The sequence below is a fragment of the Mastigoproctus giganteus genome, chromosome 3 (assembly GCF_048544385.1).
Source record: "Mastigoproctus giganteus isolate SK-2022 chromosome 3, ASM4854438v1, whole genome shotgun sequence".
Taxonomy (NCBI): domain Eukaryota; kingdom Metazoa; phylum Arthropoda; class Arachnida; order Uropygi; family Thelyphonidae; genus Mastigoproctus; species Mastigoproctus giganteus.
The window spans coordinates 248,717,116-248,744,543 of NC_143577.1; the positions used below are offsets into that span (position 1 = coordinate 248,717,116).

At 38.0% G+C, this 27,428-nt stretch overlaps 1 protein-coding gene across 6 annotated transcripts in view; it reads right to left on the reverse strand.

Annotated features, from left to right (window-relative positions):
- The window catches only part of LOC150089016 (rab GTPase-binding effector protein 1-like), a 367,033-nt gene that overhangs the window by 113,818 nt on the left and 225,787 nt on the right, over positions 1 to 27,428 (reverse strand). For all 6 annotated transcript variants that reach the window (XM_090369775.1, XM_090369776.1, XM_090369773.1 and 3 more), the window contains 2 exons: positions 19,870 to 19,994; positions 2,821 to 3,042 (listed from right to left, as the gene is read on the reverse strand). In XM_090369775.1, coding sequence (XP_090225901.1) covers positions 2,821 to 3,042; positions 19,870 to 19,994 — 347 coding nt within the window. The remainder of the gene's footprint in view (positions 1 to 2,820; positions 3,043 to 19,869; positions 19,995 to 27,428) is intronic.

Sequence of the window (27,428 nt, forward strand, 5' to 3'; positions counted from 1 at the left end):
AATATAGAAAACAACAATGGGCTCAACACTGAACCCTAGGGGACTCCACTAATAACATTAGTCCATAAAGAATAGTGTCCATTGATTACTACTTTTTTCTTCTCCCACTCAACTATCCCTTTATCCATAGCAGCAGTTTGCCATTAAAGTAATTCTGCTAAAATTTGTACAGCAGTCTTTTACATGCAACACTATCAAAAGCTTTCCTGAAATCCAAGGATATGATATTAAAATTATTTTTTGCATCCAGTTCCTTTGTGACCACATCACAGTAGCCAATCAAATTGGTCAGGCAAGATTTCCCCTTAACAAACCCATGTTGTGTCTGAACTATAGCTGAGTCTTGGCTAGATGATCTTGCATTGCTTCTTTAACCAGTAACACCATTTCTTTCCCTGGAACAGAAGTTAAACTAACTGGTCTGTAATTACTCGTGTCACCCTTCGATCCCCCTTTGTGAATTGGGGATACATTTGCACATCTCCAGTCTGTGGGTACCTCCTCTGAATCCAAGGATACTCTCATAATTATGGCTAAGGGTTTGCTTACTTCCTTTGCTGCCTCTCTTAATATAACTGGATAGATCCCATCCACCCCAGGTGCTTTTCTTATATTTAACTCCAACAATTTCTCTTCCACTTTCCTCAAAGTTATTACAAAATCATTTAGCTCCCTGTTAAAGTTTGATAAACTTCTGGCCTCCACTTCCCTACATAATTCTTCATTAGTAAATATAGATACAAAAATACTCATTCAGTTTGTCAGCTAACTGAACAGGATCATCAACAGTCAAACTATCGATATCAAGTGGACCAATCTGATTCATCCCCTTCCTTCTAGAGCTTAGATAAGTAAAGAAGGCTTTGCTGTTTTTCTTTGTATTCTTTGCCAAAAAGATTTCTTGTAATCTGCCTTCACTTGCCTAACCTCCTTTGTGACTTTATTACAGATTAGCTTGTATCTACCATAGGCTTATGTGCTGCCTGATAATTTATATGCATCTCATGCATTTTTCTTGTCTTTACATAGCGAGGAATAAAATAAGTTCTAATGTTCATCACCAGAGGGCCAGGGTTTCATAGTAATACAAAAAGAGTTGTAGATATTGCCATTATACAATATATCAAAGGTGTTGTGTAAACCTAACTCATTGATATGTAACTTTAAGAAGATGAGAAATTACACTTTATACTTTCCTGAAGTGAACTGTAAACACTATCATTTAAATATCCTCATAACCAAAAATCCAATTATGAGTTAAGTCCACTATGGTTTCTATTTCACCCAGGAGAGTAGAAACTGGTCAAGCAAGGGCAGTACTCCACCCTGCACAAACATTATGTCTAGAAACCACTGGCACTCTCATAAACATACTATAACCTCCTCGTCTAAAGGTTTTATAGCATTATCCTGTAACAACTCTTGGAAAAGCTCACTTCTATTGTTTGCCACCCCCATTAGAAGTGGGCTTTTCGAAAAGAATGGCTTAAGGATAAATGAAGCAATAAAACTGCATCATACGATTGCCTTGCAGAATGGAGAGAGCTTCCTGAAATTAATGTAGCTAACAATCGAATGGGACAATGAGTGTTCACTGCCTACTTCAACAAAACGTGTGCTTCATCAGTCCATTCGATCAATATGGTTCTGTTTCCATTTTACTCAGCATCCAATGGACCAAAGTCATAAGTTTAGACTTATATGCATAAAAGATTTATTACATCCTTGTGATTTTAGGAATATCACTGCATGTACAACTGGTAAAACTTCCTGATGGTGCTCCAAGGAACATCAACAGATTCAGCTATCTATGCATAACTTCCAGCAAAACTCAAGGATGACCAGTTTGTGGCCAATGGTAATGTTATCTTCAGAGATTTCCTGTTTCTTCAAATCTCTTAATCACATTAATGAGAGTTGTCTTAAATATAGAGGTCATGTTACATGTTTGAGAGCTTGAAATGTGGAAAGCTGACCTATTAAAGCTTTGTCTTGCATCAGTTGGCTTCATCCTTTTTCGCACAATACAACAGAATAATGTAAAAGACTACTTTCCCATTTTCATGTGTACAATTTACATCTTAATATCTTGGTCCTTTGGTGGTGAGCAGTGGAACTATGTGTTTTGTTTCCCAGAAAAAAAAAAAAAAAAAAAAAAAAAAACACATTAAATTTCATGCTGCAATGCATAAAAAGTTTTTTCTATGATGTTTTAGTTTTTATTTTTTAAAACTAAAAGGGTGGTTATAAAATCCTTAGCTATTTTTAAAAAATAAAAACTACAAAAGCATCACAGAAAAAAAAAAAAAATTCTCATGAATAAATACAAAATGTATACAAATCCCACATCTGGAATGATATTTCTTAAACCTTACAAAAAGTACTTAATCTGTTCATAAATGGGAGCACTTAGTTCAATCAATATCAGTTTTTTCTGTATCTTTTCTATTCCACAGACACATTTCACCTAAATTGATATCTATATTTCCATCTCTTCCTTCTACGTCTGTTTGATACATGCAGCAACCAGTCACAATTCATTCACAACCTAACTGTAAATTTGCAAAATGAATTTTTCTTTCTCTTCATTAATCTCTTCTAATTCCATTCTTTGGAACAACTTCCTTCATGTTTGTCAAAAATTAAAACCCACAGACATTTAAGTCCAATGCTAAAAATGTTTCTTCTTTCTTCTCAATTGCATTCAGGGTAGTGGTTAAATAACCTTTAATGTTTGGAATTAACATTAAAAAAAGAAGAAAAAAGCTATCTTGAATGTCAAAGTTTTCTCATTAATAATCAACAGGTCTCTACTCTCACCTGATTTTCAGACTCTTTAGATATCTCTATAAATTTCTGATCCATTTCTTGTCGATAGGTTTGCTCACACTGTAGATCTTCCTTGTAACGATCTAATATTTGTTGAACTGCAGTAGACTGTCTACGCTGCTCTTGCTCTGCTCTTTGTACTTGCTGAAGTTGCAGTTCATAGTTGCTACACATTTCACAAGGCTGCCCAAGTTTTTCTCTTGCTTTTCGTAGCTGGCAAAAAAAAAATAATAATAAAAAAATAAAAATAATAAAAATAAATAATTGTGGAAATTCAGCTCTTTTAATTTTTATTATAAATTTTTAAAAATTTACTTTCTAGAAAAAGTGGGTAATTAACCAATACATAAATTTAAAAAAATTATACTCAAAATCTTCCCCCTTTATAAGATAACATTTTAAAAAGCACTAGTACTTGTATTAAAAATTGTAGAACCTACTATACATATAACAAGTTTATATACAGGTAACCTGCGTATAACACTGTAGTTAGGTTCCAATAAAATCTCATGTAGTGCAAAACCGTGTTATATGGGACTAAGAACCAGTACAAAAAGGGGGGTTACGTTCCAAAAGCTAACAAAAATACATCAGTTTTTTATAACTATCGGGAACTTAATTTTTATTAAAAATAGTAATAAATGAACAAACATCTTCCAAACTGTGATACATATATGTGTGAGATAATGTATGCTCATTTAATTTCTTCCTCTTCATTGCTGCTAAGCACAATCAAATTGTTTGTTATTTGGTTTTTAGGAGCATTAGCAACTAAGGCCATATTGCTCCGTGAATATGCGGTGGTCATTCCCTGACCGCTCCGTATTTGGTGGTGACAGGCTCGAACCCCGGTCTAATCAAGGAGTGTGTGCTACGCACTGCTGCTCCTTCCCACCTGGCTACAGAAGTGCACACAATCAAATGAGAACGTTTTCTCTATTGCAGAATATCTTCACCTTTTGAACTTCTGCAGCATCTACATTTCACATATCTTCTGCTCTCTTTAAAAAATCAGTAATCTGGGATTGTTTGATTTTGCTTGATAGATCTTTGTAAATTTCATGGTACGAAGCTAAGCATTTTTGAACTGCCCTTTTGAACTTTGTGCTCCTTTCAGTCGAAGGATCTGCATTCAAAAAATAAGATTCTAATTGCTCAGCTAAGTTTATGCCTCCTGTATGCTTTTTAATGTAAAATTGTTAATTTCAGAATTTTCATCTGTGCTCTCATCCTATGAATTAATTTGGTTTACCTCCAATGCCATTTCCACCAAATCCACTTCGCCAGCCTCTTTTTCTACCAGCAATTCTTGAACATCTTCAGTAGTCGTATCATCAAAAACCTTCCCTTCCTACCAACTTAGCAAGTTCCACTATCACACCGATTCTGTTTTCTGCTGGTTCAACCATATTTCCTGAATGAACTGGTTCTGGCCATACATTTTGTCATCATGCATTTAACATTGATGGTTTTACTTCTTTGAGCAATAAAGCTGTGATTCTGATACAGTCCACAAATGAGAAATGCTTCCATGCCTCCATTATTTCTATAGATTCGGAATCAATTTTTTCCAAAATCCATTGTAACAATTTTCTGATGTAATGAATTTTAGAAGTAGATCTAATGGCTGAATTAAAGAAGTTGTATTAGGTGGTAGGAACATTACTTAAACATTTTGGATTGCCTGGCATGTTTTTATCCAATAGTAATAAAACTTTGAAATCTGGATTTTTCCACTTTAAATGGTTTTCCACAGCTGGCACAAAACAATTTAGAAACCATTCTTTAAACAAATCGGCGGTTACCCAAATTATGCCCAAGTTCCTTAAGCATAATTTAGGGCTGGAATTTCATTCACAACAAGAAAGATTGCGCTTGAGCAAATGGTTGTGGTTGTGTTGTGTTTGTGCTCCTGTAAAAGTGAGCTAAATGAATGGTTTCTGATGAATCTGCTCCAACATTTTTATACTGTCCGAATCAGCACGTTTTGTTTGTCACATCCATCAAGAAAGAAGAGGTAGATAGTTTTCATCTTATAACGAATGTAATTTATGCTTCCTTTCTACAAGGCATCTCAGATCGTTTCTGTAGGCGCCCCAGAAGCTGGGAAGTATCAACGAAAGGATTACTCCCTCGCAGTATAATCAAGGTCAGTCACTTTACTGTTTTTGTCCGATAATAGCATGCAAGGTCACCTACCATTGTTCTTACGAAGAGGACTGTGCCTTTCAAAAGACCCTCTGTTAGTTAATCTGCAGTGGTGTGAAATCCAGTACTGTTGCTTAAATGTTGTTTAAATTTAGGAATGTTGCTTAAATTAGGAATCTAATTTAGGAATTTTTAGGAATCTAAGCATATCTTTAAAATGCACTTGTTGAATGAATTGTAATGAATTCTGAAGAATTTTAACTAAAGTTCACGGATATGTTTAGTACAAAATTATTTCAGATATCAATAATTCTGTGTTGTATATCTTATATTTTGTATATTGTAAATTTTTTATATTTTTCATCTCAAAAGAAATTCTATGTACTTATTGTTAATTACAATGGCTCCGCAAGTGCAAATTATTTGACAATTGTGCAAAAAGAAATGCAAAGACTTCCTTCAATGCAATGCGGTCTTGTGTACTGCATTAAATGCATAGATATGTCAACAGCGAACTAGAAAAAGATATCACAGGCAGAGATCGATTCATGGAAGGGCCCTTGTTGTATAAATCACAGGCAACCAAAGAAAAAGGACAAAACGTGAAAATAACTTAAGATCCAGCCCAGCTGATCCCTCAAGCCCTCCCAAAGGTGAACCTCAGTGTTTCTTTTCTTTTTTTTTTTTTTTTTTTTTTGTTTGTTAGTTGTTGGCGCATCAGCTTCTGTGGCTATAATGCACCTCCCAAAATTTTTGTATTTTACTGTGATTTAAGCCTGAGGTGGGATACGAACCTGCGACCTTTAGGTTGCCAGGCAGGCACTTTATCCAACTGGCTAGCCCAGTCGGCCCTCAGTGTTTCAACTGTTTCTCATCATCAATGGATGCTTGGCAGAGTGGGCTATCCGAGGCCATACCTCATGACGTGGCATCAGAGCAGATAAATCGCTCCTTCTCTCACCTCCTTAACCAAGATGAAAATCCAAATGGGCTGACCACAAAACTCATTTTTCAAATCTTGGACACACAAATCCATGATGGTCTCTCTTCTTGATGAAACTAAAAAAACCAGATTGGAAAACACACAATTGCGTGAATTTAATTATATTTTACTATAGAATATTTCGGATTTGACAGATCTTATTCAAAACTCCAGCATATCATTAAGTCCTACATACAATGGATGAAACCCATGGAAAATTCTACTTTCCACCGAACCCCTGCTCCTGTTGCAGAAGCCACTTACGCATCTATTATAAAGCAATCTCCATACCCTCCAGTATATGCTCCTGTTGCTAGTCAGTCTCAGAAAACATCTAAGGATGTCAATCAAACTGCAAATCCACTCCTAGAAGATGCATTTCCTCCAGGTGGCAGACAGATCTCATCAGAAGACAGTGGAATCTATCTGCCTCTAATCACATTGGCAGACGTCGACATCCTCCTCCTGTAGTGGGAACAGCCACCAACTCTAAAATCAGAACAATCCCCAGAACCATAAGTTCAACCAGGGGTATTTTTGTCTCGAGACTTGAACCCCAACTCTGCGATAGAGAAGTAGAGCAGCACATCAGAACTCAACTGCAGATAGAAGCAAAGGTAATAAAAATGATTTCTAAACACGAGTCGTACAGCTCTTTCTACATTCCATGTCAGCAAACAGACTTTGACTGAAGGACTACTGTTGTCCTGTGGGAACCATCATTCGGCCTTTCTATGGACAATCCCCTCTTCCTGGTCCTAGGTTACAAGCTAGTGATTTAGCCATCGAAACAAGAGAGCATGAATGACAATCCATGTGTTTTTCAGATATTCAGAAATCTCTACAGGAAATAACGTCTACAAATGATTCATTTTTCTCTTCAGCCTATCAGAATTTGAATGACACTTAACTCTTGTGAAAACATCTTTCTACCCTGTCACTTGCCAACAATTAAGCCAAACAACTTATGCCTTACTGCAGCATCAAAAGATGCAATTACTGTATTTATATGAACGCACGCAGTCTTATAAAACACAATGATGCAATCCTTGCTCAACTGACATCATGGAATCAGCATCCAGACCTGATGGTTTTTGCTGAGTCCTGGTTCTCTTCTGAGGTTTCAATCCAAATTCCACTCTTTATTAAAGTTGCAGAGATGATACAAAAGGTGGTGGAGTTGCTATTTATGTTCATAGTCATCTGCGATGCTCTGCCTTTCCTATCTCAAATCTACCTTGATCAAGCTTGTGAACTCACTTTTATCCGCATTGCCTCTTTGGTGATCGGGTGTCTATACCGACCTCCCTCAGCTTCAGTTAACAGCTTCCTTGTAACTCTTGACAATACTCTGTCTCATTTCACAAGCAAATCCCTAAGCCTTCTACTGATTGGTGACTTTAATATTAACATTTTTCAAAGTTGTTCCTCTCAAGTGCAACACCTCCTAGATATCATTACTTCAAATGGTTTCTCTGTTCTTACTGATGGAGATATCCTAACTAGAATGGGGGAATCCCATAATTCCCTTCTTGACTTTGCAATTGGGGAATGCTTTCTCACGTCTGCAATACTTGATACAACTATTTTGGATCATCGTCCCATCTTAATGGTAACTGAAAATGAAATAAATGAAGCAGAGATCACGCACACTTTCAAATCTGTCACTCAAGACTCTCTCAATAAGCTTTGCCATGACCTGCAGCAGTCAACGTGGGGTGGAGTGTTTGCTACAAGTGATCCTGAAATTGCAACGAGCTGCTTTTTTAAGCATATCCTAAATAGCTACGAAAAATATGCATCATATATCAGGAACCCAGAGAATGAAAAGACCACCAGGCCAAGAGGGAAAATATGTCCGTTCATCTCTAACAAGATTCGTAATATGTTAAAGAAAAGAGACAACCTTGCAAGAATTGCTAGAGCAACAGGAATCGAGGCAGATAAAATTAAATACACAACATACAGTAACAAAGTCACTGACTGCATTCGGTCAAAGAAAAGAAAATACTATAGTTCTCAACTTCACAGGTATCATCATAACAAGCAAGAGAAAAATGGACAGTTTTGAACAAACTATTACCGGGAAGGAAACTGAAATCACGGAGCTACGTTGGAGATGTAGTTGAAAACGAGGTGCTCGTTTCAGATGATGAGCTAAAAGCTACTGCCTTCTGTATATCAAGTTATTCACACTTTATATCAAGTGTGAATAATCTGTTTCAAGACGAACTTGACTTCAGAGACAATGAAATGAGAGAATCTGCCAAGTACTCAATCAGAACTCATTTTTTCTTGTTCCCTCTCCGATCAAGAGATTTTAGAGGCAGGACATCAATTGAAAGAAAATGGAGCCCTTGTCTTTGATGAAATATCTCCTTTGCTGAAAAAGTTCCTTAGCTCAATTCTTACACCTCTGAAATATATATTCCATCTCTCTTTTCAATCTGATAAATTTCCTTCTCAATTCAAAAAAGCAATAATCATCCCTGTTCCAAAGGGAAACCATTGTAATTCTAGCAACAACTTTCGCCCAATAGCTCTACTCTCAGTTTTTTCAAAATTATTTGAAAAAATTCTTCATAGCAGACTCATGGGTTTTCTTGAAGAAAATCAGCTCATCCATCGACAACAGTATGCTTATCGCTCTAAAAGATCCACTGACCTTGCAATTGTTGACTTCTGTTCAAGGATCATTGATAGTCTTGAAAAGGGTCACTATGTTATAGCACTGTTTCTTGACTTATCTAAAGCTTTTGATTGCATAAACCATACCATTCTACTTAACAAACTCAATAACTTGGCTTGAGAGGGAAAATTAACCTTCTCCTTGAAGACTACCTTACCGATCAGCCGTTTATCGTAAGAACAAATCAATCATACTCCGACATCTGTTATTTCTCCAGGGGAGTACCCCAAGGCTCACTTCTTGGACCTATCCTATTTGTTCTTTACATCGATGAATTTCTTCTTCCATCTTCTCACCTAGTAGCGTATGCCGATGATATTTCCATCCTAATCACAATGAGGGGGGACAAATTAGGATGAATTGGTGAGGGGGAACAAAGGGTTACTCTTACCAAGAAAGGCTTAAGATCTACAAATTGGAGACTAGTAGGTACCTGCAAGGTTCTGGAGACTAGGCGTGTATAAGGCCATGAATGGTTTGAGCAAGCTCAATGCTGCTGATGAGATTCTTCATTTTTTTTTGGCTGATGCTGTATAAGCTTGATTTCTTGCACAATATGCTTCTGCTAATGCTAAATTCCACAATGACATATGGAAGTTTATTCCATGAATCAACAACTTGCTGGCTAAAGGAAAATTTCCACACATCTATTCTTCAAGTGACTTTCCTAAGTTTGATTTTATGCCCCATCAAGTGTGTAATCTGAGCACGAGGAAGAATCCCATCAGCATTAAGCTTGTTCAAACCATTTAAAGCCTTAAACACTTCAATCAAATAACCTCGCAGGTACCCAGTCTCCAGACGCTGCAATTTCCAGAACTTAAGCCTTTCGTGTTAAGAGCACCCTTCTGTTCCCCTCACCAATCTCGTTGTCCTCTATACGCGTCTCAGCAGCTCTACATTCTTCCTAATATGAGGCCTCCAGACCTGTATGTATTACTCAAGGTGTGGCCTTACCATTGCCTTGTACAAGGGGATAATCATTTCCTTATCTTTGCTAGAAAATTCATAAAGGGGGAACAAAAGGTGACATGAATAATTACAGATTCACTGGTTAAAGAAGTAATGCATAACCATGTGGATAGGAATTATACTGCAGTCTCAGCATGGATTTGTTAAGGGGCAGTCTTGTCTAACCAATCCGATAGGTTACTATAATGCAGTGACCAAGGAATTGGATGCAAAAAATAATTTTGATTATCAGATACTTGTATTTCAGGAAGGCTTTTGATACCATTGCAATGTGGCATTAAGGTAAGGTGACCAGACGTCCCAGATTTGAGTCGTTTGCCCTGCATTGCAAACTGTCCTGGATTGGACATGTAGTCTCCATACTTAATGGCAAACATAATGCAAATCATTTGCATTATGTTTGCCGGGAACCAATGGTAGAACAGAGTTTTTTCGATAGTAAACAAACTGTGGATGTCAACAAAAACACAGCTGACCGTAAAACGCTGAAAGCAATGCTACAAGTTAAGTGCAATTTTGCTAATTCTTGTGAAGAATTTTACAAAGAAATAGCAAATAATGAAGAATTATTAAGAAAAATTCACTCAGCAGAAAAATATATTTAATTATATTATTTAATTTCTTTTGTTTTTATTGTTAAAGATGTATTATTATTATTGCTCTTTTATATTATTTCTCCCTGATTGGGGGTTCCACCTCGTGATGGGTATTGCTACCAAGTACACAGGGTGGTTGTTATGTCTGGTGTTAGGTGGTCTTCCAGCGAACACCTCATAGGTGTTCGCTGGAAGACCTATTGCTGTTATGTAGGGTCTTTGGCACCATACCAGTGGTTGACACTATGAACGGGATGGTCGTTACTTGTTGCATATGCCCCATCTCTTTATCTCCTGTCTTAGGTTCGTGTACGTCCTGATTTTTTACCCATGGGTTTTCTGCAGGTTGCCAGTGTTGGGTACCGCTATGCCAATCAGACAGGTAGCCTTTACCTTCTTGTCCACAAGGGTTATGTCTGGTTTGTTGTGCGGTATTGCTTTATCCGTTATTATGGCACAGTCCCAGTACAGCTTGTGGGTTGGGGTCTCTAGTACTGCCTGGGGTTTGTACTTGTAGTACGATACACTTTAGTTGATCAACTGGATTTGATTGCTAGCTTCTGATGTATTATCCTGGCTACCCGGTTGTGTCTATGAGTGTACTCAGTCTGGGTGATCACCTTGCATCCTGCAGTGTGTTGGACTGTTTCTGAGGCCAGGTGGCATTGTCGACATGTGTCATCTGACATTCCTAGCTCATTTGCAATGTATTTTCTATAGTTTCTGGTGTTGATTACCTGGTCTTGGATGACAAGCATAAATCCTTCAGTCTCAGGGAAGAGCGTCCTGCTTGTGAGCCATGCATTGGAAGGAATTTTATCTATGTGATCTTGATGGAAATCATTGCAGTGTCTTCTTTGCCCATCTTTCTAGCTTTGTTTGTGCCTTCTGGATGGGAGGGGACTCCTCACTTAGGTTGAGTGGGTATACCGCTTGTCTATCTTCATTATGGCCTAGTGGAGTGCTGCTGTATATTTCTGGAAGTAATCCTTCAGGTTAGCCTTCAGGCCTCAGGCTAACCTGAAGCCGTGGAGAGAATTGTCAATCTCTCCACGGCTGACTTCGGGTGGTGTTGGCGGCTCTTGGTCATCACTGTCCTTGTCCTTCTCATGATATTGTCCACCTCATTGTTAGTCCTGTCTATGACCCCGAATGAGTATGTTAGCACTGGCACTGGATAGGTGTTTATGGCTTTAACTGTGTTCCCTTTGTTCAGCTTTGCTTTCAGCAGGCTTCTAAGTCTCTGATGGTATTTTTTGGTCAGGCAGGCAGGCCTTAATTTCCTTGTGCTGTACTCAGTCTGCTGTAATTGCAGAGCCTGCATCATCCGCAGGTATTTGTAGGCCTCTCCCCCTGTCATGGCTTCAATCTCTTTACCAGTCTGCAGCTGGTAGTTTCGGTTGACTAATTTTCCCTGGTACAATCCATGGGCCTTGCATTTGCCTAGACCAAATTTCATTCTAATATCATTGCTGAATTCTTTGGTGATCCGGAGTAATTGCTGGAGTTGCTACTCGGTTGCCGCATAGAGCTTGATATCATCCAAGTACATCAGGTGGGTGAGGTGTACAGATTCTTCCTTCCTTCTTTGAGGTTATTATGGCCACCAATATTATTATTATTATTTATTTCACATAAAAATCCTAACCTTTTTTCACTAAACAAAAATGAAAATCGATTAAAAACATGACCCTACTAATAAGCGTTTTTTTTTTCCCCTTTCTAATTACAATTATTTTTCTCAGTTCACATCCCTTACGCAACTCTCTGTTCATTACATAGCGTAACATGAAGGGTACCGTATATTGAATTTCAGCCTCTCTGTGAAAAAAAAATAAATAAACACACACACACACACACACACACACACACACACACACACACACACACACACACACACACACAGTATATTTCTTTTTGTTTTTTTAAGAAGTCTGATATTTTCTTTTTAAGTTTAGTTCAAAGAAGTCAATGTATTTAATTTATATTTTTTATATATAAAAATTTTAAAAAACTGTGTATATTGTTTCTGGGGGTTGAAAAATCGGCCTCCCCAACATTAGATGCCCCACGCTGGAATGCTAAGGACCTGGTAACTTTACCAGGTCCTTAGCATTCCAATACCAGGTCTTTACTAGGTCCTTAATGTACCTGGTAACTTTACCAGGTACATTAAGGGCAAGTTACTGCTATGGATAAATGGATGGTTAAGTGGAAGAAGACAGAGTGGTTATCAATGGGCAGTGCTCTTCGTGGACTAATGTTATTAGCGGAATCCCTCAGGGTTCAGTGCTGAGCCCATTGTTGTTTTCAATATTTATTAATGTATTGATGAAGATATATCAGGCTTAATGTCTGTTTGCAGATGATACAAAGGTTGACAGGGTGGCTAACAGCAGTAATAAGGATGAGCTATTGCAACAAGATCTAGGAAAATTGGGTCAATAGGCTGAAAAATGGCAGTTAACATTGATGAAGGCAAGGTACTACACATGGGTAGCAGTAATTCCAGATACCAACTGTGTGGTACTGTACTGTACTCAGGGTAGCGGAAATGAGGCGCCTCCGTAGCCAGGTGGGAAGGAGCAGCAGTGCGTAGCACACGCTTCTTGATTAGACCGGGGTTCGAGCCCGTCACCACCAAATACAGAGGATGCGGAAAGGTCAGGGAATGACCACCGCATATCCCGGAGCAATATGGCCTTAGTTGCTAATGCTCCTAAAAACCAAATAACAAATAACAACAACTCAGGGCAGCGGAAATGAAAAAGACCTGGAGGGAGGGTAATTGTGCAGTCAGATATGAAATTTTATGTGCAGTGCAGACATGCTTCCAGGACAGCTCGTGGTTTTGTTAATGATATACAGAAACTTTGCTAGCAAGGATAAAGAGGTGATTATCCCTTTGTACAAGGCCATGGTTAGGCCACATCTTAAGTACTGTATACAGGTCTGTATACAGTACAGACCTCACTTTAGAAAGGATGTAGATCTGCTGAAATGGGTGCAGAGAAGGGCAACAAGATTGCTGAAGGTAACAAAAGGGTGCTCTTACTAAGAAAAGCTTTAGTTCCACAAATTGCAGCATCTAAGCGCCTGCAGGGTGATTGGACTGAGATACCAACTCAGTCCTTTAAGACCTTGAAAGGAATGGATTGAGTAAGCCAAATGCTGATGGCATTCTTCCTCTTGTTAAGACCACACACACACACACACACACACACACACACACACACACACACACACACACACACACACACACACACACACACACACACACACACACACACACGAGGGGCATAAATTCAGTTGAGGAAGAATGGTTGCAGGATAGATGTGCAGAAGTTTCCCTTCAGCCAGTGGGTGCTTGACTGATGGAACAGGTTTTCATCTGATGGGGAAGTGAATGGTTTGAAAAAATCTTCTTCTTAGGATTTATTTCATTATCACAACGGCCATCCTCAAAAAGTCATTCCTTTATTCTTTTTTACCACTATCTTCTATCTTCCCAATCTCCGTTCACTAGTCTTCTTGTATTCATAGCTGTTCTTACACCCTCTAACCACATCTGTCTTGGTTTCATCTTTTTCCTACTCCATGGGTCCTCTGGGCAGTCTGTCATCATCCATTCTCTTTACATGGGGAAACCGCTCCAATCTTTTTTTCTCTACTTTATCAATGATGGTTTTTTGGCCGTTCATTGTATTCCTTATCATGTCATTTCTGACTTTTTCAGTCCTAGACTTTCCTGCCAATCTTCGCCAAAAATCCATTTCAACAGCCAGTAGTTTATTTTTTTGTCTTTCATTTAAGGTCCAAGTCTCACATCCATATAATACAACACTTTGTAATATTGCACTATATATTTCATGTTTAGTTTTATTAATGATATTTTTATTCCATCGCACAGAATTGAGCATTGCTATGACCGAAAATACCTTCACCCATCTTCTCTCAATTTCCTGGACAGATCTTCCGTTGACCTGAATAATTGCACCCAAGTATTTAAATTGCTGTACAGTTTTCATCTGTATTCCATCTAAATCCACAACATCCTCACTTTGATTCATGTATTTTGTCTTTAACTGTCAGTCCTCATGTTTTATATTCTTCTAGTAACTTTCTGCCCATGTAATTTGCATCTTCATCATCCTGTGCTACCACAACTTGGTTGTCTGCAACCAGTAGATTGTAAAGGTACTTATTCTGACTAAGGGGAATACCCACTGAACTGCACTTCTGTGACCTGGTCTTAGAACAACTTCTAGGTATAGCGTAAACAAGTAAGTGACAAACAGCATCCTTGAAGTAGCCCTTTGCAAATTTTAAATCTTCTTGAGTTGTGAACCAATATTAACACAGCACGTATTGTCCTTGTAGATCTTTCTAATTATATCAATTAATGGCTGGCTTATTGACATTTTTTTCAATAGCCTTCCACAAAAGATTTCTTGGCACATTATCATATCCTTTTTCTAAGTTTATAAACAGCATACCCACATCTAGTTTGTAGCTTGACATTTTTCCAGAATTTGCTTAACAGTAAATAAATGGTCTATACATGAGCAACCAGTCAAAAAATTCAAATTGTTCAAAAAAGGGCCTGTAAAATGGAAAATGAATAGAATGCACTAAAAAATGCCACTCCACTTTAATAATCCAATTCATTTCTTTGTTCAGAAACAACAAAACAGTTTGATAATTATTATTCATTGTATTCATTACTTGATGTGCAAAGTGAGTCAGTAGTATATCTATTATATGCCTAATACCTAGACCAACACACCATCTCACATTTGCATAGTTATTTATCATTTTCCTTGAACAGGTTGAGTAATGAATTGCTTGACTTTCAGTGGGAATCAGCAAGCTTCCATCTTATGGTTTGCCAACTGTTTTTTTGTAATTGGCTTTCCAGTTTTCTCTCTGATCGCTCACTGAGGGTGACGGTAGATGTCTCTCTGTCTTCTAACTTCTCTACTAATGCCGGTCTTTTTCTCTTGTATATTAATGACCTTCTTCCATTGGCTGGAAATCCTATCCATAGTTTTGCCGATGATAGCACATTGCATTCCACTTTCCATTTTGAGAAATCTTGTCCTGCTCAATCAGCTTCAACTTCTCGAATATCTGCTACCAATTCCTTAAATGCCAATCTCCAGGTAATTCTCCAGTGGGGCAAAGACAACTTAGTTGATTTCAACCCTTCTAAAACTCAGTCTTGTCTTATATTTCGTAAAAAGGATTCTTCTGCTCCTATGCTTATCTTTGGTGACACTCCGATTTCTAGGCAAAATGATATCTCTTTTGGGGATTACCCTAACTTCTAATCTCTCTTGGCACAAGCACATTACAAATATTGCTTCCTCTGCATCTCAAAAACTTGGTTTTCTCTTTCGATCTCGGCGTTATTTTTCTTCCAAACAGCTGTTCACTCTTTACAAATCGCAAATCCGCCCTACCATGGAATATTGTTCCCACATCTGGGGTGGTGCCCCCAAATACTCTCTCAGGCTTCTTGATTCTGTTCAGAACAGGGCAGTTAGGTTAATTAATGATTCATCTCTAACAGACTCTCTCCACTCGCTGTCTCATAGACGTACTGTTTCTGCTGCATGCCTCTTCTACAGATATTTCCATGAGCACTGTTCTTCTGAATTGGCTTCTATAATTCCCGCTCTCTCTTTCAAAACAGTCCGAACACGTGCCGCCACCAGCCAACATCCATTTACTGTCCAACTTCAAACTCACAGAACCAACTTTTCATCTTCCTCGTTTATTCATTCAACTGCCATTTTTTGGAACAACCTTCCTTCATACGTATTTCCTGAAAATTACAGTCTACAGAAGTTCAAGTCCAATGTCAACAAATATCTTCTTTCGTCTTCTCAACCTCCAACCTAAGCACAGTACTAAGTACTATAGGTGCTAATACCTCTCGTGTTTGGGGTTTACATAAAAAAAAAAAAAAAAAAAAAAAAGTCAGTAAATTACTCACTCAATGCCTGCTTTGCTACAATTTTGAATGATAACTTATTTCAAATTGATTTGATGATTCAAGTAAATTTCCTGTAATGACACGAATGATTCAAGCAAGTCAAAGAGTAATTTTACCCATCACTATTATGTACATACTCCCCAGAGCACCACAGCCCCACATGACAAATGTAGATCTACATATATACTCAAAAAAGGTTAACAAATAATTTGAATTAGGAGATAGATCTTATGCCACATAGTCCATTAAAGTGAGGTTTTAATGTGTATAAAGCTGGAAGTTTATAGCAGGAGGTATAAAGCAGGTTAACTTATAACTAAATAACACCGTATTCCATAAATAAAAATTATTTATCTGCTGGTCAAGGTTATTGCAGTGACCCTCTCTGGATACCTACCACGGTGCATACTTTGAGTGACAAATAAAATACAAGGTGTACTTGAAATGTTTTAGGACTGCACTCATAAAAAATTGAAATCTCAAGGAAAAAATTTTTATCACCATTTCATTTTCAAAATACATCCCTCATAACTCAATACTCTTCTTTGCATGGTTGTACAGCTTCTGGATGCCTCTGTGGAACCTGGTTTAACTCTGTCATCATGCTGGTTTGATTCTCTGAAATGCTGTCAAAATGGTGTCCCTTCAGGTGGGATTTCACTTTGGGGAACAGAAAATAATCAGCTGGTACCAAATCCAGTGAAGATGAGGGATGGTAAAGCATTGTAATCTTCTATGAGAGAAACTGCTCGAGGATGATCACATTGTGTGAAGTTACATTGTTGTGAAGCAAGAACCACTCACCCAACTCAGCTGTGTCTGGCCTAACATGCCAAATTTTTTCAACAGTCTGTCCATCACTCTTCTGTAAAATTCAGTTGATGTTTGTCCTTCCAGCACAAATTCTTTGTGCACAACTCCTCACCAATAAAAAAAAAAAACACCAACAATTTTGGTTAAAGACTTTTGGAACTGGAGTTTCATCATGAATTTTCTCCAATCCATGCAGTTGATTGTCTTTTTGTTTTGGGTTTATATGTAGGGCACAGGATTCATCACCATTTATGATTTTTTTAAAAAAAAGTCTGGATCACTTTCTGCCATCTCAATCAAATCTATCTCAACACACAGAAACTTGTTTTTCCTTCTAAAAAAAATATACAATTTATTTTTTTTCCCAAATCTTTGATAACAAACGCACAATATCCATGCTGATGTGAAGTTGGTAAGCTACCATTTGGAGGGACAGGTGATGATCTTCTGTTAATAGCTGCCAAACTTTTTTTTGACAGTTCAGTCCGTATGAGACTGGGATGGGTAACCACTCACTGCGCCATCCTGAACATTTTCCTGCCCTTCACGGAACTGCCAATAGCAGCAAAAAAGTGATGGATCATGATAGTGCTTCATGTCCACAAGCCGCATTCATTATTGCAACTGTTTCAATTGCACTTTTTTCTGGCTTTAGAACAAAAATTTTATCACCACTCTTTGCTCAGTCCTTGAATCACCATGACGATGTGATTTTACTGTGCCAACTTAAACACAACTTTCCAGTAGAATGCCTTTGTGAAACTTGGCATAGAACCAGTTCAGACTTGATGGTGAATAATTTCAACAGTGCCAAATGTATGGCACTGGTAGTATCATTTAAAAAAGGAAGCATGAAAGAAACCTCCTCGTGGTGTTTCTGGACCACCTTAGCTGACATTCTTTCACACCGGATCACACAACCAGATAATGAGATCATTCAATTTTTCTAACACACAGAACTCAAATAATGAGAAACTGCAGTAACTCTCAGGACCTATTATTAAAATAAAATTCATTAATATTGAAGGTCTCTCTTTAGGTAAGGAAGAATTTCTCCATAAACTATGTGCTAATTCCAGGTGTGACATACTCTACATCCAAGAAACTCATCATGGTCCAAATCATTAATGTCCTTACATGAAAGGCATGAAAATGATATGCGAACGACCACATGAGAAATATGGCAGTGCAATCTTTGTGAGGCAATCAACGGTGAGCTCTGCAGACAATAATTTTGAAGTACTGACGATTGAACTGGACAAATTCTTTGTTACCTTGATTTACAATGTCCAGATGCCACTTTTAGCCACCAGAAAGCCTCATTCAGCGAAATGGGAAAATACATTTTGTCATCGGAGACTTCGACAGCCATAGCATCAGCTGGGCTATCCTGAGACCGATGATAATAGGCAAACAGTTGAAACCGGGCAGAAACAAATAATTTAACCCTTATTAATGATGCAAAACTACCAGCATCTTAGCATCCTTCAACAGTAGGAGATGGATGCAAGGGTACTACTCAGATCTTATCTTTGTAAGTGAAACCATTGAACAACAATGCACAAAAATCATCTGTGGCCCAAACTCTCACACACAGCACAGGCCCAAAGTGTGCCAGATTCGTCCAAAGATGGTCCCCTTTAGATGCCGCTTCAATTTTAAAAAAGCAAATTGAGAAAAATTTGCCATTCTGTTGGATAATGCAGTTACTATAATTGACCTAACTCCAAATCCTTTCTTGAAGCTCTCAAAAGGATTTCCAGAGAAAGCATACCAAGAGATGTAGGACAGCATATGTTCCTGCATCATGAATAAGATGTAGGACAACATACGCTGTCCTACATCTTATTCATGATGCAAAACTACCGAGTTGCTCTAAAAATATATACAACTGTTTGATGCCAACCCATTTGATATTGAGACCATCGAGGCTGAAGGTTAACTGGTGATGACCATGATAAGCGAGAATAATCAATGGATTCATCTCCTGGACATAACAAAAGATAGTCGTGCTGCATGGAGACTTATGGTAAAACTCAGCTATGACCACGAAACATGTGAACATAACAGATAATCAAATTGCATGAAATTTTTATGAATGGAAAGACAAAGAGGAAAATTTGGAGAACCAGGATTAACAGGAACCTCCCTCCTAAAGCTAATGAACCCTTTACTCTTTCGGAACTCAAATCTGGCATCCATGAGGGGGAAAGCAGCTGGATTATGTGATGTCCGAAATAAACAAATGAAATTAAATTAAACACTTTGGAGTAGGAACCAGGAGATGGGTTGTTGACCTATTTAACAACTGTCTCAAAGAATGTCAGATTCCCAAGTTATGGCAAAAATCTAAAGTCAGAGCTATACTAAAACCAGGGAAGGATCAAAACAACCCAAAGAACTATAGACCTATTGCCTTGCTCTGTAATTTATATATCTGAAGAGCCATCCCTGTCCAGGAGATCTGAAACTCTCATAAGTTTACAGGCAGTTTGGTTTTCTGGGATCAAACCAATAAGACATCAGTAATTTTTAATTATAATTAAAAATTTCTTATTATATCATTTGCAACATTTTCAACCTATTTCCCTTACAACAATTTCCCCAAACTCCGAAGCTGCTACTAGAAAATTTTCAGAAACCTTTTTATCTGGAAATAATTTTTTTTGAACTATTAATTTTCCAATTCTAGAAAAATACACCATGGCATTTTTCTAGATTTGGAAGATATTATTCCATCTTGTAGTCGGTGATGATGTTAATATTTTCTGAAAGGAAAATTGTTCCAGAAGGGTTGAAAAATCTATAAAAAGTTGTAAAATATAAAACTGAAATTCTTTACCTCCTCCTCTAATAGCTGCCATTCACTTTCACTGACTAGTCGTTTTCCCACAAGAGAATAGGTTTCTGTCTCAGCACGAGCATTTTCTATTAGAGATTTTCTCACTTCCTGTTCTGGAGTACGATCTGCATATAATAGTACAATTATTTAGCACACTCTAAAGTACAGTTTTAGCACACTCTAAAGTAACAAATAATACAAAATGTATTGGTGATCAAATTAATGGCTATGTGTAAGGGCTACATAAGAAATAAATGTTATCTTTGAAATAAATAAGCACTTCATTGCACTAATTCATTATTAATTTCAAATTAAAATTATAATTAAAAATTAGAATAAAATCAGCATCAAATTATTTAATTAATTAACACAGTAAAGTGTTATTTCAAAATTATTATATCTACATTTCTAGAAATGTTCTTCAAGCTTTATACTGTTAATAAATGGATTTTTTTTTTTTTAATTTTTAAAGGTTCAGTTTTCATTTGACAATGCATCTGCAAAAGCTGTTTTTTATATTTTCAGCAAAAAAGCTTCTTTCATTAGCCTGACAATAACATAAAAACAAGGTGTCCTCTTTTATTGTAGAACCTCAATGTGAATTGTTGCAATGAATAATGTATTCTCAGAACCAACTTGCCTATACTATCTTTTTAACTTTGCTTTCACTATCTTACTTTGCTGGGGGTGATCCAATTCTCAAGCATTCTTCACAGAAGATACTACCAAACAAATGTTTGAGCTATACAGATGTGGTTTGTAATGAGAAATACATCAGGAATAGACAATGAAACGTGCATCAAGATCCACATTCAAATAGACAAGTGTCAGCTCAAGTTTCCTCAAATAGTATAGAACTTTGCATCGTGATGATAAAAAGAATATCCACAGATGATTAAGAAACTTCTAGGTAGGATAGGGGCCTGAATTTAATTATGTAAAAAGTCATTCAAATATTAAAATAGTTTTATCAGGTACAATTAGTGGTAAGCTATAGTGGGCTCGTGAGAGACCATTGTTATTTTTTTTTGAAAATTTGCAAGCTCATTGTTAAAACGATTATTTATTTTACAACTGAAATCCCATATTCAATTATTGAGTATCCAGAGCCAGAACTATGGTGGGGCGAGCGGGAGCCCCACCCTAGCATTTTAACGGTGCAATCGACCAGTTATGTGTTTTAAAATTACTTCATTTCTGATTTAATTTCAGTCGGACCTCTGTTTAACGAATTTCTTTATAGCGCATTTTTTTGAATTCCCCTTGGTAATTACATTTAAAATAGTTTCCGTAAATGAAGAAAATTGTCATAAAACTAACAGATTAGCATTAGTAGAGGCATTTGATGCAAGAAAGCAAGCTTATGCAGCATCAGCCAAAAAAAATAACCACTTCCACTTCACCCCTCTGTTCGTTCGAAATACCTGTCCAGCTGAGACTTAAACTTATTTAGGCTATCAACTTCCACGACAAGGGATGGAAGTCTGTTCCACCAACCAACCACCCGCTGGCTAAAGGCAAATTTCCTCACGTCCATCCTACATCTGTTCTTCCTCAATTTGAACTTATGCCCTCTCAGGTGATTATTCTGAGCAAGAGGAAGAATTCCATCTGCATTGAGCATGCTCAAACCATTCAAGCCTTCATACACCTCTATCAGATCACCTCGCTGGTGCCTAGTCTCCAGACACTGTAATCTGCAAAACTTAAGCCTTTCTTCATAAGAGCACCCCTTTGTTCCATTCACTAATCTTGTTGCCCTTCTCTGTACTTGTTCCAGCATCTCTACATCCTTCTTGAAATGAGGCCTCCAGACCTGTATACAGTACTCTAGGTGTGGCCTGACCATTGCCTTATACAAGGGAATAATCACCTCCTTATCCCTGCTAGAAAAATTCCTATATATCATTGACAATACACCATGAGCTACTCTTGCAGCCCGTCTGCACTCCTCAGAGAACTTCATATCTGCCTGCATAACCACCCCCAGGTCCCTTTCATTCTCTACCACTGTCAGTGTAGTACCACAGAGTTGATACGTTGCTCTGGGGTTGCTGTTTCCCATGTGTAGTACTTTACATTTGTCAATGTTAAACTTCATTTGCCACCTCTCAGCCCATCTGCTCAACCTTTCCAGATCCTGTTGCAGCAGCATAGTGTCAGTAGTGTCCTTGACAACCCTGCTAACCTTCGCATCATCTGCAAACTTGGACACTAAGCTTGATATACCATCATCAATATCATTTATAAATACAGAAAACAATAAAGGACCCAATACTGAACCCTGAGGGACTCCACTAATAACATTAGTCCACGATGAGCAGTGTCCATTGATTACCACTCTCTGTCTTCTCGCCCTCAACCACCCCTTTATCCATAGCAGCAATTTGCCTCCAATGCCACACTGCTCCAATTTGTGCAGCAGTCTTCCATGTGCAACAGTATCAAAAGCCTTTCTAAGATCCAAGTATATAATATCAAAGTTATTCCCTGCATCCAGTTCTTTTGTGACTGCATCATAGTATCCAATCAAATTGGTCAGGCAAGACTTCCCCTTAACAAAACCATGCTGTGTCTGAGCTATAACTGAAGTCTTGTCTAGATGATCCTGCAGTTCTTCTTTAACCAGTGCCTCCATTAATTTTCCGGGAACAGAAGTTAAACTAACAGGTCTATAATTACTTGTGTCAGCCTTTGATCCTCCTTTGTGAATTGGGGTCACATTTGCACATCTCCAGTCTGTGGGTACCTCCCCTGAGTCCAAGGAAGCTCTCATAATTATGGCTAAGGGTTTGCTTACTTCCTTTGCTGCCTCCTTTAATATAACTGGATAGATCCCATCCACCCCAGGTGCCTTTCTTGTATTTATCTTCAACAATTTCTCCTCCACTTTACTCTCAGTTATTACAAGATTCTCTAGCTTACTGCCAGAGTTGAATACACCTCTGGCATTCCCCTTGCTGAATAACTCCTCATGTGTGAATGTCGATGCAAAATATTCATTTAGTTTGTTAGCTACCTGAGCAAGATCATCAACAGTTGACCCATCGATATCAAGTGAACCAATCTGATTCATCCCCTTCCTTCTAGAGTTTACATAAGTAAAGAACTCTTTGCTGTTTTTCTTTGCATCCCTTGCCAAAGATTTCTCGTAATCTGCCTTCGCCTGCCTAACCTCCTATGTAACTTGGTTACAGATCAACTTGTATCTATCATAGGCTTCTGTGTCAAGCGTTAATTTGTATGTATCCCATGCATTTTTCTTCTCTGCCATATGTCTCATTAGTTCATCTGACATCCACTTAGGCCTAAACCTTGAACAATATTTCTTAGTTGGTATGTAAAGCCTAATAGCTTCCAAGATAAGTTCTTTGAATGCTTCCCATTTTGAATTTGCTGTTGGTAACATCATCAGTTGGTCCCACTGTATAGAATTTAAATACTGTCTCAGTCCATCGTAGTCGCCTTTACGAAAGCAATAACCCTTCCCTTTATCCCTAATGGTAGTTACCTCTTTGAGTAAATCCCACTTCAGCACACTGTGATCACTGCCACTTAGTGGTTCATTTATCTGCAGATTCTTAATGCATGAAGAATCACTACTGATAATCAAATCAAGAGTATTACTCCCTCTAGTTGCCTCCCGAAAATGCTGATGTAGAAAATAATCATCCAATAAATCCACAAAAGCCTTGCTAGTGTGTGAGTGACCAGCCCCCAAATTCCAGTCAATATCTGGGAAATTAAAATCCCCCATTATAAGACTCTGATTTACTGGCCCACTCTATTTCCCTGTACAGTTTCTTATTATACTCATCAGAGTCATTAGGCCTATAGCACACTCCTACTCTCAATTTTGATCTCCCAATGCTTATGTCACACCAAACTGACTCGACACTGCACTGTCCAGCAATGTCGACTGGCTTCACTTCCTTGGATTTTATGTATTTCTTAACTAATAGCATAACCCCTCCTCCCTTCCTATCCTGTCTATCCTTTCTGTAGACATTGTACTCCCCAAATTCCAGTTCTGCATTCCTTATATCTGTGTGACACCATGTCTCTGAAATCCCCACAATATCTGCCTTTGATGTTTTGAGCAATACCTCAAATTCATCAAATTTATTTACTAAACTCCTAGCATTGGTGTACACGCAAGTATACATGCACCTGTTCTTTTTCTTAGCTACCCTAACACAACCCATGTGTTTATTTGTACCCCAATGATTCCCAGCAATTATGAGAGACTCAACTTTGTAAGGACTGTTCTCACCTCTGGCCTTTAGGCAGTGTTCCCATCTCAGGCCTTGAAGCAGTTAGAAAGCACGAATAAGGATTATCATTCCATAATAATTTTAGTGGTGCCCGTAAAACCAATGCAGCCACCTATTGCACCTACCAATAAGTCGCGCTAGTCAATATGCTTTCCATTGCCAGTCAGAAGATTAAGGTGTATTCCCAACACAGATGATAATAGCCTGTGGTCAACCAGTGTTGTGGTTTTCCTTTACTCCGGAAAGCAGTCATCTGTTTTTCGGAGAAGTGAGTGATCCATGCCTTTCAGTAATTTTCTTCTGCCTAAGTGTACATGGTCACAGTATCTGAATATCAGAATGATTCGCAACAGTATGGACAGTATTCAAAGAACTAGTGACAGTAGCAATGTCGAAGGGGTGGAGGAAATGAGAGTAACTAAGATATTAAATAAATTTTCCGAAGATGAAATGTCGGCAGATTTTGAAACCACATATAAGTCTTCACTGTGAAGTAAATTTTCCAAAATATAATGGCATACAGGCATGGGCATCAGCAGCATGGTGCAAATTGGTTTTCTCTTTCGCTCTCGGCATTACTTTTCTTCCAAACAGCTGCTCACTCTGTATAAATCGCAAATCTGCCCTGCCATGGAATATTGTTCCCACATCTGGGGTGGTGCCCCCAAAACCTCTCTCAGGCTTCTTGATTCCATTCAGAAGAGGGCAGTTAGGTTAATTAATGATTCATCTCTGACAGAGTCTCTCCACTCGCTGTCTCATAGATGTACTGTTTCTGCTGCATGCCTCTTCTACAGATACTTCCATGGGCACTGTTCTTCTGAATTGGCTTCTATAATTCCCGCTCTCTCTTTCAAAACAGTCCGAACACGTGCCGCCACCAGCCAACATCCATTTACTGTCCAACTTCAAACTCACAGAACTAACTTTTCATCTTCCTCGTTTATTCATTCAACTGCCGTTTTCTGGAACAACCTTCCTTCATATGTATTTCCTGAAAATTACAGTCTACAGAAGTTCAAGTCAACAAATATCTTCTATTGTCTTCTCAACCTCCGACCCAAGCACGGTACTAAGTACTATAGATTCTAATACCTCTCGTGTTTGGGGTTTACATAAAAAAAAAAAAAAGAAATGCACCACCTTTGGATTTCGAAGTAATACACAATTTTTTAATTTATTGAAACGTTAAAACAGTACAAATTCTACAAAAAATTCTACATGAAACGTTGGCTTGGCTGTACATGTAATTAAGATATTGCATGTATTCGAAAATTTGGTGAACAAAAAATTTATTCCCACATGCACCACCTTGCCGGCACCGACGTCAGGCAATAATCAAAAAACCAGCGCAATTTAAGGATGATTGTCAAAGAACTTGAAGTGGGAATTATTAAGGTTGGTCATGTGTTCAGGCCACGATGTGCAGCTCTTAGCTTGCAGACAGCAATTGTGGTTTTGAGGAATTATCCCACTTTGTGCAACCATTTTGAATCAGAAGTTAAATATTTGGAATTATTAAACTGACTTTTAAATCTGGAATTTCTTAATGATTTAGCACTAATGATCGACATCCTGCAGAAGCTTGCTTACCTTTCAGAAGCTTTACAGAGTAGCAGCATCACTATAGTAAAAGCAGATAAATTAATTATTTAAACTATCAATGCTATTGCTAATTTGAACAAATCTGAAGGAAATTATGAAGTTAAAATTGAGAGAATGTTGAAGTCGAAAGAATTTCAAGGAATCAAAATAAAAAATAAAAGCACATTTAAAAAATTACCTCATGACAAGTTATTAAACTGCATTGTTTTACCCTTAAGGAATCAGTATTAATAGGAGGGAGTATATGATGACAACCTTGTCAATCAATTCGGCCCTGGAGAGACTGTGCAGGGCTCATGGGGTAGAATTTTCTCAGCGTAGTCTGTGCTTGTTAACAGGAGAGATAGCTTCTAAAGGGACGGGATACACTTAAATAGAAGGGGTGCAATAATACCTGCTGATGCCATCACGGCAATGTTAGGTGGATCAGAAAACTGCTTGCTTGGGTGGATTCACAGACTAATAGATTAACAGTAACTGCAGGCAGAGGTGGAAATGATTCTTCCACTGCTTCTATTGGAATGAGCAGCTGCCTGGAAAGCCAGTTGCTGGGGATTTCAGGAATGATATCTGGGAGTCATGAAACAAGGGGGGTGTATTAGAGGAACTAAGAGTAAGAACAGGTGCATATATACTTGCATGTACACCAATGCTAGGAGTATAGTAAATAAATTTGAACTGCTGGTTAACACATCCAAGGTGCATATTGTTGAGATATCAGAGATGTGGTGCATTCGGATATAAGGGATGCAGAATTGGAATTTGGGGAGTACAATGTGTACAGAAAGGATAGACAGGATAGGAAGGGAGGTGGGGTTAGGCTGTTAGTTAAGAACACATAAAATCCAAGCAAGTGCATCCAGTTCACATAGATGGACAGTGCAATACTGAGTCAGTTTGGCGTGACATAAACACTGGGAAACAAAAATGAGGGTAGGGGTTTGTTATAGGCCTAATGACTCTGATGATTAAAATGAACAATTATAGAGAGAAATAGAGTGGGCCAGTAAATCAGAGTGTCATATAATGGGGAATTTAACTTCCCAGATATAGACTGGAACTTGTGGGTTAGTCACTCACAAACAAGCAAGGTTTTTGTGGATTTATTGGATGATTGTTTTCTACATCAGCATGTTAGAGAGGAAACAAGAGGGAGTAACACTCTTAATCTGATTATCAGCAGTGATTATTCATGTAATAAGAATTTAGAGATAAAGGAACTACTAGGTGGCAGTGATCACAGTGTACTGATGTGGGATTTACTTAAAGATGTAACTACCATCAGGGGTAAAGGGAAGGGTTTTTGCTTTCGGAAAGGCGACTATAGTGGTCTCAGATTTTTTAGGTTCTATACAGTGGAACCAACTGATGATGTTATCAACGGCAAATTATAAATGGGAAACATTCAAGGAAGAAATTTGGGAAACTACTAGGCTTTTTGTTCTAACTAAGAAATACTGCTCTAGGTTTAGGCTTAAATGGATATCAGATGAACTAATGAGACTCGTGGCAGAGATGAAAAATACATGGGATGCACATAAATTGTCAGACGACACAGAAGCCTATGGTAGATATAAGCTAGTCTGCAATCAAGTCACAAAGGAGGTTAGGAAAGCGAAGGGTGATTATGAAAAATCTTTGGTAAAGGATCTAAAAAAAAAAAAAACAGCAAAGACTTCT